The 23,736-nt window shown below is 44.8% G+C and overlaps 1 protein-coding gene across 5 annotated transcripts in view; it reads left to right on the top strand.

Annotated features, from left to right (window-relative positions):
- The first annotated feature begins 240 nt into the window (after positions 1-240).
- The window catches only part of Lclat1 (lysocardiolipin acyltransferase 1), a 125,304-nt gene continuing 101,808 nt past the window's right edge, over positions 241-23,736 (top strand). Inside the window, exon 1 of one of the 5 annotated variants that reach the window (XM_028873714.2) lies at positions 241-417. Coding sequence is in view for 1 of the 5 variants with exons in the window: in XM_037198052.1 (XP_037053947.1) it covers positions 3,881-3,951 (71 nt within the window). In the remaining 4 variants the exon portion in view is untranslated. Of the gene's footprint in view, positions 439-3,757; positions 3,952-4,317; positions 4,410-23,736 lie in introns of those variants that run through there. The other 4 variants (XM_028873708.2, XM_037198053.1, XM_037198052.1 and 1 more) reach the window with 4 other exon arrangements.

Genomic DNA, 23,736 nt, shown 5'->3' with positions numbered 1-23,736 from the left:
GAGATCTTCACTGAGTTCCGATCCTGGTTTCCCGCCGCTCTTTACCCGACTTGCTTTCTCAGCCAGTCAGTCACCCGCAGCAGGCCAGACCAAGATCTGGGCACCGGCCCCTTTAAAGGAGCCTAGCCGACGACGACGTCGTCGGGATTTCACCAGGCTGCGGAGCAGGGGCGGGGCGCTCCGCACAAGGGCTTTTACGTAGCCGGGGGACGCCGCTGCGTCACAGCGCCCGCAGCCAATCAGGGTGGAGCCTGGCGGGACGCATTACTAAGGCGACGGGCTGGACGCCTCCCCGCTTCGGGATGAATTAGCGGCGGGTTCTGCTAGCAGGTTGTGACCCCTCCCCGGTGAAGTCGCAGTCTCTCTCTCTCTCCAGGGTCCCCGCAACGTCGCGCGTTTCCCCCCGGCGTGGCCCAGGTGCGCGGCCCGCGGTGTCAGGTGCGGGTTTCGGCGCGGGGAACATGGCGGCGGCCCCGGGGATATCCCCGAGTGGGCGGAGGGGGAGCTGCGGCGTGGGCCACTTTTCCCCGAACGCACGCTTCCTCCGGTGGGCCCTGGGGGGACGGTCACTCGTGGGAGTTGGGCGGAGGACTAGGGCGAGCGACTCCAGACAGGCGGAGGCCTCTGGAGCCGAGCGGGCTGCTGGACGAGGGGCGCCCCGTGCCCCGTCTGGGCTCACGGACAGGCACCTTTCTGTCCACATCACACCTTGGCGGCCCCCCGGGAGCTGCTGGGGTCCCCAGACACCACCTAAGGTGTGCCAGGGGCCAGGCCCCGGATGCACAAGGCTCCCCTGGGGCCGCCACGTGGGAAAGCTATCACAACAAAGCTATCCAGGGCTCAGGCTGCCTCTTGGCTGCGAGTGCTAGAGGTGTGCACTAGGTCTAGGTGGCAGTTCCACAGAAGGAATGGTAGGCCACACTAGAGGTCTGATTTTTTTTCTGTTCGCTTTTTGAGGCATGCTCTTGCTAAGGGCTAGTCTTCCCACTCACGGTCCTTTCCTGTCCTCATATTGGTGCGATAATAGGCGTACTTTACCACGCCCACCTGCCAGGTTTAGTCTTTCCGGTTGTATCTCAACATCTAAGATTATATTTGGCCAGAAGCAATAAAGAAATACGGTGCTTGCTTGTGTTTGTGGAGCTGTTTAGTTTTCTTGTCCTTTCCTGAAGGGTTAGTTGCCTTTAAAGTTCTTTTAGCTATATTCAGTGTGCTTTGAATGGACGTAGTTTTGCAGTCCAGTTTAAGTCCAAGAAAAGTATTGAAGACATGTTGGTGAAGGGATTACCAAAGATAAATGCTTCCCATTCACGTCCTTCACGTATCTCGGCAGAGAAACATCTTGTCATAAAAAGTTTAAATAGTTAGGCTATTTACTTAAGCCGGGCAGTGGGTGGCTCACGCCTTTAATCCCAGCACTCGGGAGGCGGAGGCAGGTGGATCTCTGTGCGTTCAAGGCTCCAAAGCTACACAGAGAAACCCTGTCTCAACAAAACAAACAAACAAAATAGTTGGGCTAATTAAAAAACTACTGTTTTTGACTTTGCAAAATTTGTGTATTTAGAAATATTTTTATTTCTCTATTTGAGGCTGCATGAGTTTATATGCATCATGCAATGTGGAAACATCCTGGAGCTGGATTACGGATGTTTTTGAGTCACCTAATGTGGGTGTTGGGAACCCAACCCTGGTCCCCTAAAAGAACAAGAAGTGTTCTTAACTGCCAAGCCCTTAAACTTGTGTATTTTGGGATTAGTAAAAGAATTGAAAACTCTTGCTTAGCTTCAGCCATCAATAGCTACTTTCTCAGGAGTGCTCAGTGTACATCTGGCACTGTGATTTTCACATGGCTTCTGCCTGTAAGTTGAATAAATGTTGGGGATCCCTCTTTTCCCACCAGGTCAAAAGGCTAGCTATTGCAGATGTCAGGAGGGGAACTCTTTGAAACTGAATCTGGGGACTTAGGGTCAGTTTGGCCTGTGGTTGAGGTTATATGTAGTGATAACTAGGTTGCTTCTTAAGATATGGTGGTTCGGTTAACTTCTGTGGGGTGTTTTGTCTCTGAAGGGAGAAGACAGTTCTTGGCCAAACAGTCTTCCTTGAGGTTTTGTAAGGGGAGGGGGGCCAGTGCACATAAAAGACTTAAAAGCAGTGGTGAGAACTGACGTTTATTAGTAGACACTGCTCAGCCTGGCTGTGTGTCCAGGGCCTTCTAAGTGTCAATTCAGTCACTCAACACCAGTGTAAAAGTGGTTACGTTAACAGGTGAGGGGACTGGAGTACATTGAAGTTTAAGTCATTTGTCCTTAACCATTCAGCTAGCATCGAGAGTCCAGCGTGTGCCTACCCCCTACCCCCACCCTGTCTGCCCCTTTCTCGTACTGGGGATTGGATGCAGGACTTGCACATGCTAAGCAAAGTGCTCCATCACTGGTCTATCCCCAGCCCCTTTGCTTTTCATTTTGAGACTGAGTCTCACTGAATTGCGGAGATTAGCTTTGAACTCATTCTGTAGCCCAGGGTGGTCTTGAACTTGTGATCTTCTTCCTGCCTCAGCTCTCTGAATAGCTGGAATTACAGTCCTGCACCACAAGGCCTGGCCCCTGTGTTCTTCCATCCCTTCACTGTATGCATACAGGTGTATCATGTGCTAAGGGGATATGTGAGCTGAGCTTTCAAGGTCTTTTTGTTGTATAAACAATTATGATTCATTCTTTTGACATCCTTTGTTATTTGTGTGGCAGTGGCTACAATTGCTTTGGTTAAGTAGTATATTCATTTTACTTTTTTTTTGTTTGTTCGTTTGTTTGTTTGTTTGTTTTTTGGAGACAAGGTTTCTTTGTGTAATGCCCTGACTGTCCTGGAACTCGCTTTGGAGACCAGGTTGGCCTCAAACTCACAGAGATCTGCCTACCTCTGCCTCCCGAGTGCGGGTGTTGACAATAAAGGCGTGCACCACCGCCGCCCCCACCACCACCCTGTTTACCTTGTTTTTAAGACATCAATGGCATCTGTAGGACAGGCTGGTCTGGAACTTGATCTGTAATCCTTGCTGGCTTTGGACTCTAGGCGGTCCTATACCCTCAGCCTCCGGAGAGTTAGGACTCTAAGAATGCGCTATCCTGGCCAGCTTTGATATCCAATATTCTTAAAAACTATTTTAAAACAGAATTTTAACTAATACCTACCAGGAAACACAAATCAGTAATTTTGGTTTTTATTCAAGTCTTTTGTATTTGTGTGTGGTGTAACATGTAAAGGCTTTGAGGAAAGGGTCTTTTGCTAACCTGACACTCATTGGCTGACTAGATTGGCTTTTTTTTTTTTTTTTGCCATCAAGCCCCTGGCATCCTCCTATTTCTGCCTCCTGGTGCTTGGATTACATACATCCACATGCTGCTAACCCTGGGGTTTTACTTGGGTTCCGGGGCTCTGAACTCAGGTCCTCATGCCTGTGTGGAGAGCACTGTACCCACTGAGCCATCTGCCCAACCCCGGTTAAATTCTTTGAGAGAATAATTTGATGGATGAATTTAAAAACAAATTGGTTTTAGTACAGTTCATTGCCAAGCTATACTAATAAGAGGCTGGCCTCGAACTCACAGAGATCTACCTGCCTCTGCCTCCCGAGTCTTTTATTTTCTCAGTCTTTATGGAAAAAAAAATGACATAAATAGGAGTGGCCGTGACATTCATTGTTTCCTCAACTCTTTCTGGAGTCTTTCTACCTCCTTGGAATGTAAAATTCATTCCTCATCTAATCCTTGAGTTCAAGGAGGGGCCCAAGTCCGATCTGAAGACGAGGGGAAGGATAGATGATTAACTTACAGTGTGCTGAGCACTCAGCTGTAGCCGCGTGGGTACAGAGAACTGTGGGGACATGGGCTGGGACGGACCTAGCCAAGCAGACATGAGGGAGACCGGCTTCTGGGTAGGAGGAACTCAGTCAAGGTGAGAGCGTGTATCCCTTCAGGGAGAGAAACGGAAAGTTAGGTCCAGGCTGGGAATTCGCAGCTAAGATTGACCTTATGCTGTTGGCAGTAAGGATTTCCTAAGGACATTAAGTTTAGAGTTAAACTAGGGTTGTTCTTTTCTGTCAGCTGGCCAACTGGAGTTCCCTGGGAAGAGGAACTTCAGTTGAGAAAATCCCTCCATCAGATGGCCTGTAGGCAAGTCTGTAGGTCACACTCTTAATTAATGATTGATATGGAAGGGCCCAGCCTACTTGAGGGTGGTGGTGTCCCTGGGCAGATGGTCCTGAGTTGGATAAGAACATGGGCTGAGCAAGCCATGGGAAGCAAGCCAGTAAGCAGCATTTCTCCTTGGCCTCTGCTTCAGTTCTCGCCTCTAGGTTCCTGCCTTGATTTCCTGCCCTGACTTTCCTCAGTGACGTCCTGTGGCGGAGAGTTGTAAGTTGAAGTGAGCCCTTTCTTCCCTAATTGCTTTTGGTCATGGTGTTTTATGGCAGCACTAGAAATCCTAACTAAGATATGAAGTAATATGATCAACTTTCTGTTCTGCTGATTTGTTTATTTATTGGGCTTTATTTTTCTGTAGCTCAGGCTGGCCTGGAACTTGCTATGTAGCTGGCTTCAAACACAAGGTTATTCTCCTGCCTCAGCACTTATTAAGTGCTGAGGTTACAGGCTAATATGCAGTACGGCACCTAGTTATGTTCTGGAGAGGTGTCTAGTAAGAGAATGTAAAGAAGAGACCAGTTAAGGACCATTTCATAATCCAGGTTTGGGGTATAGACTGGACACGAGCTGAGGCAGAGCTGAGTTTAGATCCTTATGTTTCCAATCAGCATAGAATGTAAGGTGGATTGGGTGTGAAGAGCAGTCAGGTGTGAGAGTCAGAGGCGGGACTCCTCTGCAGAACAAAAGTTGTGTATTCTATAACTAATGCTTGGAAATTGGAGGTACTGTTGGCTGATGATAAGGAGAAGCTAACCGAATTCTTTGTGAGGGTTCCAAGGCAGTGAGTGGGAAGAATCTAAGGTAAGTTTTGGGAAAATTGAATACTGCTAGGAGGATGGGTATTAGGTTGTTCTCCCTCCTTCCCTTTGCCTCCCCCTCCCTCCCTCTCTCCCTTCCTCCCTCCACCTTCTTTTTTTTTTTTTTTTTGAGACAGGGTTTCTCTGTCTAGCCTGTAATGTCCTAGAACTAGCTCTGTAGACCAGGCTGACCTTGAACTCAGAGATCCACCTGCCTCTGCCTCCTGAGTGCTGGGATTAAAGGTGTTTCTTTTAATATTACACTTTTGTTGTTATTTTGAGACCAGGTCTCATGTAGCCCAGGCTGGTTCTGAACTCTCTATGTAGCCGAAGCTGGTCTTGAACCCCTGATCCTTTGCCTCCAGCTTTCCAATGATGGGATTATAGACACATGCTTCCACCCCAGCTTATTTTGAGTACTTCCCTGTTTGCACAGAGGTGATTTTAATGTGGAAGCAGTCACTGGTGAAACGAGCTGGTTGTAAACGGATCGTGCAGATGTGTACAGCAGGACAGTTACTCAGTGCCAAGACCACCGCAATGCAGGGCAGTCACCTCAGGGTGAGAGTGAAAACCTGCCCCAGGTGCAGCCGTTTATTTCTTTTGAACATGCTGCAGAGCCGTTCCAATCACAACAGAAATCAGCACCGTGGACAGATTAGACAGATTTACTCGAAGGAGTCAGAAAGCAATGATCGTATAAAAGCTGATCCCTACCAGTGAGTTGTGCAGGCCAGCGGGAACTCCTATTGACAGGAGTGTAAAATGGTAGGTACAGTCACTTTGTCACTTTGACGACATGCTGTGGCTTGGTCCACTCCCGCCCAAGTTGCTTTGATCATAGCGTTTCATGTTTCTTCGCAGCAGTAGTCACCTTAATTAGGACAGGGAGAAAAGATGGACAGTAAGAGTAGCTAAAACACTTTTCTTTAAAGCTTGCCTTGGAGTCAGGGTCCTGCTACATAGCCCAGCCTGATCTTGAACTATGCCAAGTGGAGCAGGCTGGTCTTGAGTTCCTCATCCTCCTCACTGCACTTCCTTTGTGCTGATTGCAGGCCCGTGCCACGTTGTCCGGCCTGTGTTCTTCTGTGCCCGCATGAGCCTGTTTTAGCTCAGTGTAAATTCAAAATATGAGCTACTCTCGTGGCTTTATTTTTAAGGGATGGCTTGAACAAAAATCGTTCCTGTATTACAAATTATGCCCAAGGTTTCTGAATATCCGTGTGGAGTATGCCTTCCTGTGATAGCGTATGGCCATTCTTTGTGTGATGTGGGATTTTTAAATGACATCTCCCCTTTGCCTTTCCTGTGCTCTTGCAGCTATTGGACGGTCTTAATGCTCCGTTATATGATCTTGAAATTTAGTAAGAATGTATTATTTCCCTTTCTTCCCTACCCCCCTCTTCTGAATAGGGTCTTTATGTGACTAGGCTGGCCTTTGAACTGAGGTGCCACATCCTCACTAGTGCTGAAAGTACAGTGTGAGCCACCACACCTCCCTAAAAGTTAAGTTGTTCATTAAAGCCGGTTGATTAAGGAAAAAGTGTGTGTTTTGTTCTCTTGGGGGGGAGGGCACAGCTGAAGTACAGTGGGCCGGGCCTTACTCATCAGCTTTACTTACGGTCATGATGAAATCGGCAACCAGCTCCTGGTTCCTTCCGAGACTAGACGGTGGAAGTTAGAGTTCCCCTTTGCTACAGTGATGGAAAGTTCTATTGAGGGACTGATCTTCCTTGGAATCGAGTCTTCATTGGATTCAATTGTTCCCAAAGCTATATTTATTTATTCCTTTTTGAATTAGAATTTCGTTATATTTCCTCTTTGCTACTGTGATGAAGAATTCTTGTCTGTTGAAGGTACTGATCTTTGTTGGAACTGAGTCCTCATTGGATTCAGTTATTCCCAAAGCTGTATTTATTTATTTCTTTTTGAATCTAGAATTTCATTAAGTCTCAGAAAAAAGGGAGTCTTACATGTTTACTTTGAACTCTTAAATGTCTGATTCTGTCTTTTGGTGTTGTTCTTAAGACTTCTCAAGGGTCTTTCCACCACGGGTAGTTACCAGCATTTCTAGGGGATTGATGTGTGTTTACATTAGTTTCCTATAGCTGTTGTAATAAATTCCTACAAACACGGTGATTTTCAGCAACCCTGATTATTCTCCCAGCGTTCTGGAAACAGGCACTCTGAAACGTTGTTAGTTAGCCAAGATCAGGAGTAGCGGAGCTGTGGCACCTCAGAGGCTCCAGAGGATGATGGCTCTCGGCCTCCCAGCCTGTGGTGATTGACTGCTGGTCCCTTTTTGTGGGTTGAGCACCCCAGTCCTTGTCTGTATCGTCACAGCTTCTTTCTCCTCTCTGTTGGCGACTTCTCCGCTGCCTTCCTCTTAAAAGTACACGCTGTATGTGACGTATTTAGGCCTTCCCTAAGAATTCACATAACCCTCCCGTTGTAAAGTGCTCCATGTAACCACATTTCCAGAGTCTTTTTTCTTTCTACGTAATGTTTATAGTTTTCAGAGATTAGGATGTGCTGCTGTGTTCATGTCTCTCCAGTTAGCACATGTTAATTGTATCAAAGAAATGAGTTTAATGACGCTTTCAGACGTGCTGTGTTATTTACTTATCGTGTTGTGAGGAAGTAGCTGACTGGAGCAGCTTAGGGTAGGATGAGCTGATTTCGGCTCACAGTTACAGGATACAGTTCATCATGGTATGGAAAGCAGGGGACAGAGCATGAGGCACCTGTCACACTGTCTCACAGTCCAGATGGAGACAGTGATGCATGCTGGAGTTCTCAAACCCTGCTTCAGCCCTTCTGTTGAGTCCAGCATCCTTGCCCACGGGCTGGTGCCCTCAACAGTGAGGTGGGGCTTCCTGTTTCAATGAACCCAATCTAGGGAATCCCTCAGAGCCATGTCCACAGGCTGGTTTCCACACCATTCTAGATCCTGTCAGGTTAACAGTATTAACCATCACACAACTGTTTCACAGTAGAAATTCTGCCACTCTATGAACAGTATTTCCTTTCTTGTATTTCTTCAGTATATTTCTTTAGTGTTTTATATTTTATGTTTTTGGGTAGGTTTATAGTTAGGATTTTTTCCCTGAGACTATTGTGAGTAAAATTATTTTCCTGATTACTTTCTCGTGAGATTTTGTTTCATTTTGTTTTGTTTTTTGAGAGAGGGTTTCTCTGTGTAGCCCTGGCTGTCCTGGAACCTATTTTATAGCCCAGGCTGGTCTCATACTTAGATCTGCATGCCTCTGCCTCCTGAGTGCTGAGATTAAAGGCATTACTCCCGGAATTTTTTCTTGGTTTATGAAAAGCTACCGATTCTTGTGTGATTTTGGATCTTACTGGGAAGGGTTATTATATTACTTGTTTTATGGAGTCTTAGGGTTCCTCAATCATAAGATGACAGCTTCAAGTAGAGATAGTTCCGCTTCTTTTTTATGTGTGTCTCCTTTGTTTCTTTCTCTTGTCTTATTTCTCTGGCTATGATCTCAAACACTGTGTTGAATAAAAGTGGTGAGAGTGGGCACTCCTAGAGTGTGAATATACTTTGACAGTCATTCAGCCAACCGTAGTGATATTTGTTAATTTGTGTTTCTAAGTGAAGGAGCAGGATGAATTGTCTAAAGTCACAAAGTTTGGAGATGGCTGTTACTCTTCCTCTCTCTCTCCCCTCCTAACTGTCAGAAACTAGGACTGTGCAGGGCCAGGTGCAGTAATATGTACCGGTAGTCCTAGCACTTCGGAGGCTGAGGCAGGAGGATTGGTAGTTTGAAGCTACTCTGGGTCACATAGTGAATTCCAGCTCACTCTGGGCTACATAATGAGACTTGTCTCAAACCCCCAAAACATACACAAAACCAAGATACAGAACAGTTTTGCCCTGAGGTCTCATTCTGTTGCCCCTGATGGACACATTCCCTCCCTTCCTGACTTCTGACAAGTACCAGTCTGTTTTCTGTTTTCACAGTTTTGTCACTGAAGGAATGTTATACTAGTGGATTTAAACAACTTTCAGTCCGTGGGCTTTGGCTGTTGTCCACCCCCATTTGGCATGATTCTCTCGGATTCACTGTAGTGTGCGTAAGCTTGTTCTCTTCCCACCCTTGCATTCCAGTCTCCTTAGCACTTCCTCCATAGCGATGTGCACACTGAAGGGCATCTGGGCTGTTTTCAGGGTTTGGCTCTTAGGAACGTGTGTGTGTGTGTGTGTGTGTGTGTGTGTGTGTGTGTGTGTGTGTGTGTTTCATGTGAATGTAAATTTGGACTTCACGGGAGTCAATACCCAGCAGTGTAATTGCCAGGCCATATGGAGGCTGCGTAGATCTGTGGGTTTGTTTCTGAACCCTCAGCTCCTGTCCCTGGCTCTGTGTGTGTTTTCATGGCGGCACCACACTGTCTTCTTTGCTGTTGCTTTGTGCCGAGATTTGAAAACAGAAACACGAATCCTATTTCGTCCTTTAGAAACAATTTCTTTATTAATTCTCTCTCTCTCTCTCTCTCTCTGTGGTATATGTGGTGTGTGTGTGGAGGTCAGAGGATAACTCTCAGCGGTTGGTTCTCACAAGGGTCCCGGCAGTCAAACTCAGGTCACCAGTTTGGCAGTAAGGATCCTTACTAGCTGTGCCATCTGGCCTGACATTTATTTTTTTTATTATTATTATTATTATTATTATTATTATTTTTGAGACAGGGTTTCTCTGTGTAGCTTTTGGAGCCTATCTTGGAACTCCCTGTGTAGATCAGGCTAGCCTTGAACTCACAGAGATCCGCCTGCCCCTGCCTCCTGAGTGCTGGGATTAAAGGCGTGTGCCACCACCGCCCCGGCTCATATTTTATTCTTCATTAAGATTATTTTTAACTTGTTTTTGGTTTCTTACAAGTCTGTATAATTTTTTGTTTGTTTTGTTTCTCACTCTGTAGCCCAAGCTATCTCAGAATTCACTGGGTAATACAGGCTAACCTTGGATGTCTAATCCTCCCACCTCTGCTTCCAGTGTGCTACGATTGGTTGCAGGATTGTATCACTGTGCCAGTAAGTCTCTGTGAATTTTAGAATTACTTTGTCAGTTTCTATGGTGTAGGCTGCTGGGGGATCTGACAGGCAGTGCCTTTTATTCGTCAAGTTGTAAAGCCTTCACAGGATCAATTTTAAAACATTTTCATTATCCTAAAGAGTCCCTGTGTGCATCAGCAGTGGCACTTCTGCCCTCTTCTAAACTCTCCTTTTCTCGAGGCAGCTGTGGTCTGCTTTCTCCTAGATTTGTTTATTCCAGCCATTTTATATAAATGGACCGATGAGATACTGTTTCCCCCTCTCGTACTTCCTCCCTCTGTAACCCCTTTCCCCTTTTTGGTACAGGATAGATATATATATATATATTATATATATATTATTTATTTATATATATATATATTTATAGCCCAGGCTAGCCTAGAACTCACTGTGTAATCCAGGCTGGCCTTGAGCTCACAGTTATCCTCTTGTCTCAGGTTTCCAAATGCTGGGATTGCACACAGTCATGCCCAGCTTTATGTGGTCATTTTTGAATGGCTTTTTTCACTTAGCACAATATTTTCAGCGTTCCTGCGCACAGTGTCTTTGTTACTTTTCTGTCGCTGTGACAAACCAACATGACCAAGGTAAGTTATAAAGAAAGTATTTAATGGGGCTTATAGTGTCAGGAGGCTAAGAGCCCATGATGGTGGGCAAAGGAAGGGCAACAGGAACAGCCAAGAGCTCACATCTTAATCTGCAGGCAGGAGGCAGAGAGAGAGAGAGCACTGGGAATACTGCATTCTTTTGAAACTTCAAGACCCACTCTCGGTGAAACAGCTTCTCCAGCAAGGCCACCCTTCCTTACTCCTTCCCTTACAGTTCTATCAACTGGAGACCAAGTATTCAAATACATAAGCCTTTGGAGGATATTCTCACACCACCACACATGGTGTGATACATCAGTTCTTAGTTTTTTTCTATTGCCAAACCATCTTTTGTATGGATAGTGCCACATTTATTATTGTTGTTGTTATTATTATTTTGGTTTTTGAGACAGAGTCTTACTATGTAGCCTTGACTGGCCTGGAACTTACTATGTAGACCAGGCTGGCCTCAGTCTCAAGATCTGCCTGTCTCTGCCTCCTGAATGCTGGTATTAAAGGTGTGCACCACCACACCCGGCCTGCCACATTTATCCATTCATCAGCTGGTGGACTCTTGAGTTGTTTTTCTTAGTGCCTATTTGGAATAATGCTGTTGTGAACATTCATGTATAAGCTTTGTATAGGGTAATAGTGTTTAACTTTTTGAACTGTTTTCCAAACTGGTTGTATGAATTTACTATCTCACCGATGGTTGTGGCCAGGTTTCCATTTCTCAGCATCAATACTTGTTACTATTTGTTTTTTGTTATAGTCAGTTCTTCTGGAACTATCCTTGTGGACATGACTAGAGGCGTGGTACAAATTTTCTAGTTGCTTTTTTCAGGCTGACAGTCAAAATACACGATCACAGCAAGGAATAGATTGTTTTCAAAAGTCATTTTTGCAGCACTCAGGAGGCAGAGCCAGGTGGATCTCTGAGTTCAAGGCCAGACTGGTCTACAGAGCAAGATCTAGGACAGGCACCAAAACTACATAGAGAAACCCTGTCTTGAAAAACCAAAAAGAAAAAGCCATTTGTGTGTGTGTGTGTGTGTGTGTGTGTGTGTGTGTGTGTGTGTGTGTGTGTGTGTCTGTCTGTCTGTCGGTATGTATGACTGTGTGCTTATTTTTCTTGGACCTATTAGTATCGTGTATTGTATTGATTGTTGACTATTGAACAGCTTTGCATCCTGGATTCAAACAGTTTTTAATATCATTGAATTCCTTTTCAAATGCTTTCTGAAGGTTTATATCTCTATGGTACTTTTATACTGTTTTTCTAGTTTCTGCTTTGAGGTGATACTAGTTTCATAAAATTGAGAAGTGATTCCAATTCATCATCTGTTTCCTAGGAGACATTTAAAGAGTTAGTTTTAATTTTTTTTCCTTTGATAGAATTCTCTGATGAAACAGTCTGGGCTAGGAGAGTTTTTTTCAGAAGCCTTTTAGATCTGAGTTCATTTCCCATGATCATTATGGGGTATTCAGATTTATCGTTTCATTTTGGGTGACTCATGTTGCTCAATGCTTTTGAGGAATTGGCCATTGGCACACAGCAGGGTTCCTCACTCCTGCTAGGCAGCTGTAGAAGGGCAGTGTCACCAGGCTGTTGAATTCTGTTGATGTGATCATGTCTCACTACTGCCCCCCAAATGGTTTTAGCTGACACCTTGGGTCAGGGCGATGGCCTTCTTGCCTACTCCTGGCATCAGTGACAACTTTGACAGTCTAGAAGCCTCTTCTGGTACCATCCTAATGGAGAAGAATAGGGGTGAAAGGTCTCTTACAGGCTCATGTATTTATTTGGATGTGTGGTCTGAAGTTGGTCACACAACTGGAGATAATCATGGGACCTTTATGAAGTGGAGCCTTGCTACAGGAAGGGTATCACAATCTGAGGGCAGAGTTGGAGGATTTATAGCCTGGCCCTAGTCTTAGAGTTTCTATTGCTGTGATAAAACACCATGACATGCCTGGCGGTGGTGGCACATGCCTTTAATCCCAGCACTCGGGAGACAGAGGCAGGCGGATCTTTGTGAGTTCAAGGCCAGCCTGGGTTACCAAGTGAGTTCCAGGAAAGGTGCAAAGCTACACAGAGAAACTCTGTCTCTGAAAAAAAAAACAAAACAAAACAAACAAACAAAAAAAACACCATGACCAAAAGTAGGGTGAAAGAAAATGCTGATTTTGCTTACACTTCTATGTCCCAGTCTGCCATTGAAGGAAGTCAGGGTAGGAACTCAAGACAGGAGGTAGAATCTGAAGGAGAGACTATGGCGGAGCGCTACTTACTTGTTCCTCATGGCTTTCTCAGACTGCTTTCTTATACTATACAGGACCACCTGCCCAGGAGTGGCGCCATTCACAATGGGCTAGGCCCTACACGTCATGAGTTAATCAAGACAATGTCCTCCAAACAGTCTGATGGAGGCATTTCTTAATCGAGGTTCCTTTTCTTAGATAACTTTAGCTTGTGTCAAGTTGACACTAATCAGGACATTCTGTGTCCTGTTCTTTCTGTTTCTTCTATGTGGGGTTGAGATGTGCTCTGAGCTTCCCGCTCTTGCTGCCTTGCCATCTTCCTTGCCCGATAGACATCCATCTGGAACCATTAGCTGTTTTTTCCTTAATATGTGTAGTGCATGGTATTTTTACCACAGCAACACACAGGTACCTAATACAGAAATTGGGTGTTGCTGTAATAGACCTGACCATGTTGTTTTATAGAGCAGTGCAGAGAGTGAGTCCTCATGGGATGCTGGGGAGCTGCTAACACCGTGGTGGAGCTGGATATGCTCTTCTGGGAGAGGGAATCGGGAAGGACCAACACTGCCCTGTAGTGGTATTGTGTTTTCCAAAATATTGTGTACCTTAATAAACTTATCTGGGGTCAGAGAACAGAAAAGCCACTAGTTAGGCAGTGATAGCACACGCCTTTAATCCTAGCATTCCAGAGGCAGAAATCCATCTGGGATCTCTGTGAGTTCAAGGCCACATTGGAAACAGCCAGGCATGGTGACTCACGCCTTTAATCCCAGAAAGCAGCCTTTAATCCTAGGGAGTGATGGTAGAAAGCAGACAGGTATATAAGGCATGAGGACCAGAAACTAGAAGCATTTGGCTGGTTAAGCATTCAGGCTTTTAAGCAGCAGTTCAGCTGAGAGCTATTGGGATGAGGACACAGAAGCTTCCAGTCTGAGGAAACAGGACCAGCTGAGGAATTGGCAAGGTGAGATAGCTGTGGCTTGTTCTGTTTTTCTGATCTTCCAGTTCACCCCAATACCTGGCTCCGGGTTTGACTTTATTAATAAGAACTTTTAAGATTCCTTCTACACTGCCCCTTAATGTAGGGACATCCACTAGAGCTTTCTGGGCATTGTGAGGGTAAGTGTGTGGGGGTTGGGACTGGAAAGACTGTTCCAGGCTTTCTTCTTGCATTGGCCTTTCCTTCTGACACTTAGTGCTTAAGAATGTTTTCCTTAATGGCTTTTTGGGCAGAGGGCAGGGAAGGGGGTGGGTGGTAGTGGGATGGGACTGGTGAATTCCAGGGCTGGGGTAACTTCAGTGGTAGAGTGTGTGCTTAGCGTATGCAAAGCTCAGGGTTTGGTGTCCATCGCTAGCAGGGGAGAAAAACAGAGTTGAGTTAGAAGAGGGAGTTCTCAGAGGCTGAGGCTTGCTTGTTAGGTAACACACACACACACACACACACACACACACACGTATGTATGTATGTATGTATGTATGTATGTATATTTGGAAAGCAAGTGTCTAAAAGTAGTCTAGGCTGGTCTCGAACTTGCAGCCCTTCTGCTGTAGCCTTCCCAGCAGCTGGAGTTACAGGCCTGTGCCACTTGATTGGCCCAACTTATGTGACTCTTGCAGGGCACACACTGGCTTAAATGACATCGTTGGCTAGTACCATCAGTGCTTAAAGCAATGGGGACTCGTGGGAGGGCCTTACCTGCGTGGATAGCTGACAGTCTGGCCTTGTCCGTACTGCTCTAGGTCCTACCTGTTTAGTGTCCCTCTGAAATCCTTAGTCACCACTTTCTCCCTCACTTAGCTGAGCTAAATCTATTCTCAGTCCCGTATTCCATTTCCTGGCAGGGTTTGTCCGTTTTTGTCCATTTAATTGCCCTGTCTTGAACTTTTGTATACAGTTTTGCTTTGTTGTTGCTACTTTTGTAGGGTTTGGGCTCCCCCTCTTCTTTATGCTTGCGTTATTTCAGTAGTCTGCTGGTTGGTTTTAAAAATAGCAACTTCTATTTATTGCATATTTGATAAACTGTATCTGATCTTTCTCTAAGTCTTGACATTGGGCTTTAAAAAAAAAAAAAACCCTTGGAATTTTCTGAATGGTAAGAATAGCTTCTGTTATCTCCGGTGTCTCTTGATTACACTGGGAGTTCGTGCTAATGGTCCAAAATTAGAAGTTTGGACCCTTCAGCACCCCACACCTCCCACCCACCCCCCATGCTTGCTTGCCCAAGTCTCTGAGAAGGGAAGAGGAAACTAGATACTGAGTTTAATTAGGGGGTCCCTGATTTAGCCAGTCCTGTTTAGGTAATGCAAGCCTGGAACAGTGGAGACCGTGGGAAGGTGGCGGGCAGTGACACCTGGGTTTCCTGAGAGGCATGGACGCTTTGTGTCCACTCTCCCTCTCCCAGACCTTTCTCAGTGCACCGCTTCTTTCCATTTAGCTGTTCCTGAGTTGAGCCTGTTACAGTGCAGTAAAGCTGTGATTGTTTAAGATTGTACTTTCCCTGTTTCATGAGAACGATTGTAGTGAATTACTGAACCAGAGAAAGAATTTAGAGAAACTTAGCCCTTGTGGTTAGGTGGGCATTCGTGTAGCAAGCAGAGATCTCTGAAGTAAGAGCGCTTTGGGTGGATTCTTGGTCTTCACTTGTTGGATCGGGTTTTACCTCCAGGCAGTGAGTGTCAGGATCCAGTAGACATTGGAGGACATGTGGCTGGTGCCCGCGCAGCGTGGGCCCTTTCCGGTATTGTGGCTGTGTGCTACATGAGTCATTTTATGTGCACCTTAGGAAGGTGACACCCGCTTTTGTCTCCCTTGGCCTTTTGGTAGGGAAGGTGGAGTCATGGTGGTAGTCCAGGGCCACAGAACTAGGGGTTGTTGGGAGAATTCCGTGCCTTCTGACCGCAGACCTCATTTCTTAACCCTTTGTGCTGAGCCAACTGCCATTCTTGCTTTAGAGATTAAAACCCTCCTGTGACCTGGCAGGTGTGATCTTTGCATCTCTTTTGTTTTTTGTTTTGAGACAGGGTCTGTGTTGAAGCCCAGGGTCATGCCTGCACTCTGAAGTGCTGGGATTCCATGAATGATGGGCATTCATGTAATCCCATGCAGAGCTTGGCCATCATTTTTGAGCTCAGGACCTATTCAGTTGCTCCCCCTATTGCAGTACACTCCTTAGGCAACCGTTCTCAGCCCAAAGTGGCAGTACTGCCCAGACGTCGTCATAGGGAACAAAATAAACACTGTTGTATTTTTGGGTAGGCCACTCCGTTCTGTGTCTACAGGGGATGTTTAGGGATGGAATATGTGGGTTCTGGTCCCTGGTAAAATATAATGGGAGATCAGAATACAGGAAAAGGATGTTGGAATGAAAATAGCACATACTGACCATGTGAATAGTTCCAGAGGTTAAAAGACAAGCAGCTTCATGGAGCAGGGCTGTGTGAGCTTGTCCTGAAGGGAATGCAGGGTTTGGAGACCTGTGACCGGGCAGGCGATGCTCCTGGGCAGGATGAATGTGAGTCAAAGGGATAGCAGGGGATTTGGGATTAAAGTTGAAGGCAGAGCTTCCTTACCTTATCTGGAGGAACCTTCTCTTGAGCCAGGGTCCGTTTCCTGCCCCAAATGAGTCTTGAAAAGCTCTGCTATGTTTTTCCAGCGAACGTTGGTCAGATCTGGGTTCATGCCCTCCTTTTAAACACACTGAAAGCTGTTTTAGGGTCAACCAGCGAAAAGGTTGGGTAAGTGTGTTAATCAGTCACAGTTTTGCTAAACACAGGTGTGACTATTATTGAGGTTTACTTTATATGTTACTCGAGCTCACCAAAGGAAGCTTTAAATTAGAATAGTTCAAAACTACTTTAAGTAGTGAAGCATTGACATGAACATCAAAACAGCCAGTCTGAAGAAGGTTGCATTCTTCAGGTTGGTTTAAAGGCTTTTGTGTGTGAACGCACATTGTTAACCATGTATGATTCTCTTGGCATTCGGAAGGGCAGGTTTGTGACATCTTTCCTGACTCTTCAGAGCATAAGAATTGGCTGCTGGTCATTTGCCTGCTTTGAAGACACAAGAATCTAGTTGATTTTTGTTTGAAGATTAGCTGTGCTATGTAATATTTATACACTTTGGGAAAAATAATATGTAAAGAACAGTGAAAATCAAATTATTAAGGTAGTTGATATCCTTATGTTGTATGATTTTTAGATATACAACTTTGTACCCACTTTTTTCACTAGCTTATATTACCAGTATCTTTCCTGTATCATGTTTTTTTCCCTCCATGACTTCTATTAACATATAAACATCATATATAGAGTTTGGGAAGATTTCTTTCCTTTGACTAACAACAGAATCATTTATTTCCGGTTTTGTAAGTTGCTCATTTTACTTCATTGGTGGCTTTCTAACTGTAGTTTCACTGCTTAAAACTGGCCCTACCGTACTCTTGTACACAGCTGTTGACCATAACTTAGCCATTTCTCTATTTTCTGTAGATACAGTTTTAAGTGTGTGTGTGTGTGTGTGTGTGTGTGTGATGTGCACATAAGTGCAGGTGCTGGGAGAGGCCAGAAAAAGGCATTGGATCTCTTGAGGCTGGAGTGACAGGTGATTGTGAGCCACACGACTTGGGAGCTGGGAACCGAACTCTGAGGAGCTCTAAGCACTCAGGACTGTTGAGCCATCTCTCCAGCCCCCGCTTCTCTGTTGATGGACATTTTACTCTTCTGATTTTCATATACACATAATACTACTCCAGCAAGTTCTTTATTCATTCCCTAGTTATTGTGTTGAGATTGAATCCATGGCCTCTCTTCCCTTGAGCTACAGCCACGGCCATCAGTGAAGATCTTTACAATATAGTTTCTTATTTTTATGAGTGTTTTTCGAAGATAGAAATTTGAATGGTATTTTTGGGTGTAAATATATATATCCACTTATGTACCAGCTTTACTGTGTTATCTTTAACGGAGCCCCGTCTGTCAACCCCCATAGTAACAGTGTCCTTGTCCCCATCCCCTCTGTACTCACTTTTGCTACATATTATCCCTGACAAATAGGGAAAAAACTAGTAATTGAAAACATGTCTCACGCTGCCTTAATTTGATCTTTTTTGTATTTTCTCATATGTGACTATTTTGATCCCTTGCCCATTTTTTCTTATTGTTATATTTTATTCTAATTCTTTAGTGCTTTCATAGTTTACATGTAACTCTTTAATTCATCTGGAATTTATTTTGATTTCATGGAATGAAAACTGCTTGATTCTGGAGGAGATTCAAGGGCTAGTGGGCCTTGAAATTGTCTGGAAAAATTTAGAGGGTAAAAATAAACTTGTTGCCTTTGGAGAGTAGTTTGTTTCAGATTTATTTAAAGCCTTAGTTAGTATTAGGCGGCTCTGTAAATCCTGCTTGTAACAGGAGACCCTTCTGTACTAGTACAGCGGAAAGAAAGCTGGGTCCTTACTGAGTGGGCATGTCAGATGCGTGCTTACAGGTAGTTCAGGACGGACTCCATTTGAGCAGAATTGCACCCTCTTTATACAGAAGAGATGAAACCCTTGTATTCGGAGTACAATTGTGTGCTGTGTGATAGCTCTTCATACACCTGATGAGATGCTTGGGTTTCAGTAGGAAAAAGTCCTGTGACCTTGTATCTGAAATCTGGGGGCTCAGATGCATTATTTTTATGGCAGAGGGAATTCTTAATGATTATGAGCTCTGGAGTAGGATAACGGTCTTCAGTTGTATGGATGGGCCATACAAGAGGTCACTTACATCCTTGATACAAGGGCAGGTAGAGGGACAGAATGCACAGAAGAGCAGGGACAGTGGCCGCAGAGCAGAGGCAGAGGTTGGAAGGACATGGTCTCCATCAAGGAATTGTGGCAGCTGGATGAGCTGTTCCTTCCCCCGTGTGGAGCAAGAACGGCATATACCTGAAACAGTGACACTCTTTCAGACATTTGGATGCCTCGGTTAGAGCAGAGGCTTGTTTTAGGCCACTGAGAATTTCTGACTACCGGTGCAGGAAACCGGTGTACCCTAAGATGAGGGCCAGCTGTCTTCTGTTAGTAACAAACCTAATTTCTCTTCTGCAGTTACCTGTCAGTGCTTCACGGCTGGCTAGTCTCTGCTGCCGGTCAGTGCTGGTTCTCCGGACCGACGGTGGCCTGTTTGGACTGCTGTGCCTTTGTCCCAAGTGCCGGTCTGTCAGCCTTGTCCTTGCACGGTGGTGCTCTGGCTGCTGGGGACGCCTTTACATGTCCATGATCTTCTCGCTTTCATAGTCTCTATTGAATAGTCTGGTGTTATTCTGATGGGTTTACCTTTATATGTTACTTGGTCTTTTTCCTTTGCGGCTCTTAATATTTTTTCTTTGTTCTGTGTGTTTAGTGTTTTGATTATTATGTGTCGAGGGGAATTTTTTTTTGGATCCAGCCTATTTGGTGTTCTGTAAGCTTCTTGTATCTTCATAGGTATTTCTTTCTTTAGGTTAGGAAAGTTTTCTTCTATGATTTTGTTGAATATATTTTCTGTGCCTTTGAGTTGGTATTCTTCTCCTTCTTCTATCCCTATTATTCTTAGGTTTGGTCTTTTCATGGTGTCCCAAATTTCCTGGACGTTTTGTGTTATGACTTTTTTGTCTTTAGTATTTTCTTTGACTGACGAATCTATTTTCTCTATCGTGTCTTCAGTGTCAGAGATTCTCTGTTCCATCTCTTGCAATCGGTTGGTTATGCTTGTTTCTGTAGTTCCTGTTCGTTTTGTCGGGATTTCTATTTCCAGCATTCCCTCAGCATGTGTTTTCTTTATTGTCTCAAATTCATTTTTCAGATCTTGGAATGTTTCTTTCATCTGTTTAATTGCTTTTTCTTGGCTTGATTTGATTTCTTCCCATTTTTTGTTCGTTTTTTCTTCCATTTCTTTAAGGGAGTTTTTTATTTCCTCTTTAATGGAGTTTTTCATTTCCTCTTTAAGGGAAGTTTTTATTTCCTCTTTAAGAGAGTTTTTCATTTCCACTTTAAGGAAAGTTTTTATTTCCTCTTTAAGGTAGTTTTTCATTTCCTCTTTAAGGAAAGTTTTTATTTCCTCAGTGAGGGAATGTTTTATTTCTTCTTTAAGGGCTTCTATCATCTTCTTAAAGTCATTTTTAGGGTTGATCTCTTCTGTTCCTTCTGTCATGGTATGTTTAGGTCTTGCAGGTGTAGAATCACTAGGTTCTGATGTTGCCATATAGGTCTTTATGTTGTTGCCTGTATTTTTGCACTGGCGTCTACTCATCTTTTCCTCTGTGCGGTGCAGGTGGTGTCTGTGTCTGAGAGTGCCTCTCTTGTTCTAATTTTTAGTCTTGGTTTAGTAGGGGTTCTTGGTTAAATTGGTGCTATTGGGCTGTTTCTTCAGGGACAGCTGATTTCAGTCGGTGAATTATATACTTATGATTCTGGTGATCTGGTTTAGTGGCTGGGTAGCGCCTTCTTCTGTGTTCCCAGGTCACGTTTTGTTCATTTGTCAACTCCTCAGCTGATCTTGTTTCTTCAGACTTCAAACTTTAGGCATCTGAATCCTCTCCCAGATGGGTTTCAGCTGAGCAGGGTAGTCTCACCAACACCTCCAAGTTGTTGGGTTTCACAGGATCAGCAGTTGGGCCCTGGGTTGTCCCCAGACGGAGTGCCCAGACTCGCCCTGGTTCCGACCCACGGAGATAGCATCTTCCCCAGGTGTTGGAGCCAGGGGCGTCCCCGTTCCAAGCTGCGTCCACCCGTCTCAGTCCCCGGGCCTGTCCACCCCTGTGGCCCGCTGCCACAGGCCCACCTGCGTCCACTTGTCTCTGCCACCGGGCCTGTATGTCCCTGTCAGCTGCCGCTGGGTCTGTCTGCCTCTGCGGGCGGCCAACGGGCCTGTATATCTCTGCCGGCTGCCACCGCGGGCCTACCTACCCCTGCCCGTCACTGCTGCCGGGCCCATTCACCTCTGCGAACTGCCACCAGGCCTGTATGTCTCTGCCGGTTGCCGCTGGGCATGTATGTCCCTGTCGGCCGCTGCCACCGGGCCCTTCCACCTCCGCGAGTTGCCGACCTGCGTCCGCCCTTCTCTGCCCCGTGGCCTGTCTACTTCTGTGGGCCGCCGCCGGGCCTGAATGTCTCTGTCGGCCTCCGCCGCTGGGCCCGTTCACCTCTGTCTGCTTATCTCTGCCACAGGGCCTGTCCACTTCTGTGGGCCGCCGCTGGGCCTATAAGTCTCTGCCGGCTGCCACCGGGCCTAAATGTCCCTGTCGGCCGCGCCGCTGGACCAGTCAACCTCGGCAGGCCGCTGCCACAGGCCTACCTGCTTGTCTCCGCCATCTTGAATGCCTTTACATGTCCTACGGGTGGCAGAGTTCTTTCTTTAACATGCCTGGGGAAAAAAGCATTGGCATTTTGATAGCAATTATATTGCCTCTAAAAATGACTCTGTGTTTTGTTGCCGTATTCATAAATGTGGGATTCTTTCTAAATATTTAAATTGTCTTTAATTTCTTTTGGCAGTGCTTTGGAGTTTTAATTTGTAACAGTTTTTAAGTCTTTTTCCTCTTTGGTTGAATTTATTCTTAGATATCTTACTGTTTTGAGTGTACTTATAAAAATGGATTGTTTTCTTAAGTTCGTTCTGGGTTTACTCTCCCCTCCCTCCCTCCCTCCCCCCCCCCCCCCCACCTCCTCCCTCCCCCCCCTCCCCCCCCCTCTCTCTCTCTTCTGAGTAGGATTTTACTGTAATCCTCACACTGGCCTGAAACTCTCCAGGTAGACAAGGCTGGCCTTGAATTTACGGTAATCTTTGTGTCTCAGCTTCTCACGTGTGGAGATTTTGGGCACAGACCTCCATGCTTGACTCACAGTTGGCTTTTGTGTTTTGATTTTTGTGTTGATTTTTGTTCCCTGCAACTCGGCTGAGTCTATTAGCCCCTCCCTTGGTAATTTTGTAATTTCTTTCTGAGATTTCTAGACTTAAGATCATGTCTTGTAGAAATCACGTTTTCCTTTCTGATTGGAAGAGTTTTCTTTCCTTATTTGACCAGCCCTGGCTAGAACTCCCCACAGTACTGAACAGCAATCATGAGAATGATTGTCCTTGATTTCCTGATTTTACGTATTCAGTCTTTCGTCCTGGACTATGTTAGCTTTTACATTTGTAAAATGGTTAGAAATTGGGTTAATTGCTAATCTTTCAAAAGGTAATTTATTATCTTTTGCTAGTCCCAAATTTTAGAGTAGGAGACATTTTCACACGGTTGTAATTTCTGGAGTTGGCAGTTTCATGGTCTGGAGTTTACACAAAAAGCGTCAATGAAAAGCGGTAAAAGGAGGTGGCAACTTGAGGCTTCATGGAATGGAGGATTCCACCCGCTTTCACTCTGGATTTTGGCATTTGCTTCTAATGCTTCACTTTTTATCACTGCTCACAGAAATGGACAGTTTGCCCAGGTTAACCCTTTGGAGCTTTAAACACTTTTGCACGTGTGTCTCTTGCTTGATTTGATCTCTCTCTTAAGCCGTTAGCCGGTTTCTTTTATTGATGCTTTTGCTTACAGTGGAAAGGACTGTGGCTGCTATGAAATGTCTCCTGTCCTAGGAAAATGAATGCCATAGAGTCAGAACACACAAAGTTATTGCATTTGGTAAACTGTCTTATCATTTGTCTCTGTGGGCATTTTGATAACATTTAAATAGGTTCTACACAAATATTTCTAATGGACCAGGCCTTATGTATGTCTGAGAATTATATATGTTTATATATGTTATATATGTCTATATATTAAACTGTATTTGCAAGATGCTTGTGTATCTGTACCATGTAATATGTGTATTATATAATATATATATATGTATATATATATATATATATATATATATATATATATGACAGTTTTGAACAAAGAAAATAGGCCAAGTACCTCTTGTAAGTAAAAAGAGTTTAAATTTATTACAGGGTGTAGCAAGAGTGCTCAGCAGATAAAGGCACTTGCTGCCAAGCCTGATAGCCTGAGTTCAATCCCTGGAATGTACTTGGTGGAAGGAGAAAACCAACTCCCACCAGCCATATTCTGACTTCCACATGTGCACTGTGTCATGGATGTGCCCACACGTAAACACACACTCATGCACACAATAAGTAAAAGAATTTAAATAAAAAGAACTCTATTATGATTTAAAGTGACTAGTATTGTGTGTGTGTGTGTGTGTGTGTGTGTGTGTGTGTATGTAGAGTACAGGCCCATGCACACCATGATGCACACGTGGAGGTCAGAGGACCACTTTGGGCTTGGTTCTCTCTTCCCTGTCTTGGCTCTGGGGATCAGATTCAGGGAATGAGGTTCACATCGAGCACCTTTACAAGCTAAGCCCTCCTGCCAGCCCAGTTTCTTTTCTTTTCTTTCTTTCTTTTTTTTTTTAATAAAGTTAATTTTGGGGGTACAGAAAGCGGGGGAGGACTTAATGATTTCAATACCACTCGATTGTTCTGGCTTGGGTCGCCTTCATCCATTGTTGTCCACACCTTTTCATGGCTTCACTTGCCTTATAATTCTCCATAAGTATAGTCTTAGAACTTCATGAAGCTAAACAGACTCTTCCATTAACTTCTTCCTTCGTGGAATAAAATAGCTACTGTGACAGATGACTTTTGAACATGGATGTACTTAAAGGACTGGGGCAGTTTGAGAACCGTTTTTACAGCACACGCAAGTCTATCACACCTCTTTGTAAAGGGGATTCTGCTGCCGGATTGAGTATCATTTTCCTCAGTTGGTGCAACTGTTTCCAAGGACTCCTAAGTGCTCAGTA

The sequence above is a fragment of the Peromyscus leucopus genome, chromosome 22 (assembly GCF_004664715.2).
Source record: "Peromyscus leucopus breed LL Stock chromosome 22, UCI_PerLeu_2.1, whole genome shotgun sequence".
NCBI classification, from domain to species: domain Eukaryota; kingdom Metazoa; phylum Chordata; class Mammalia; order Rodentia; family Cricetidae; genus Peromyscus; species Peromyscus leucopus.
This window is presented reverse-complemented; position numbering and strand designations above follow the sequence as displayed.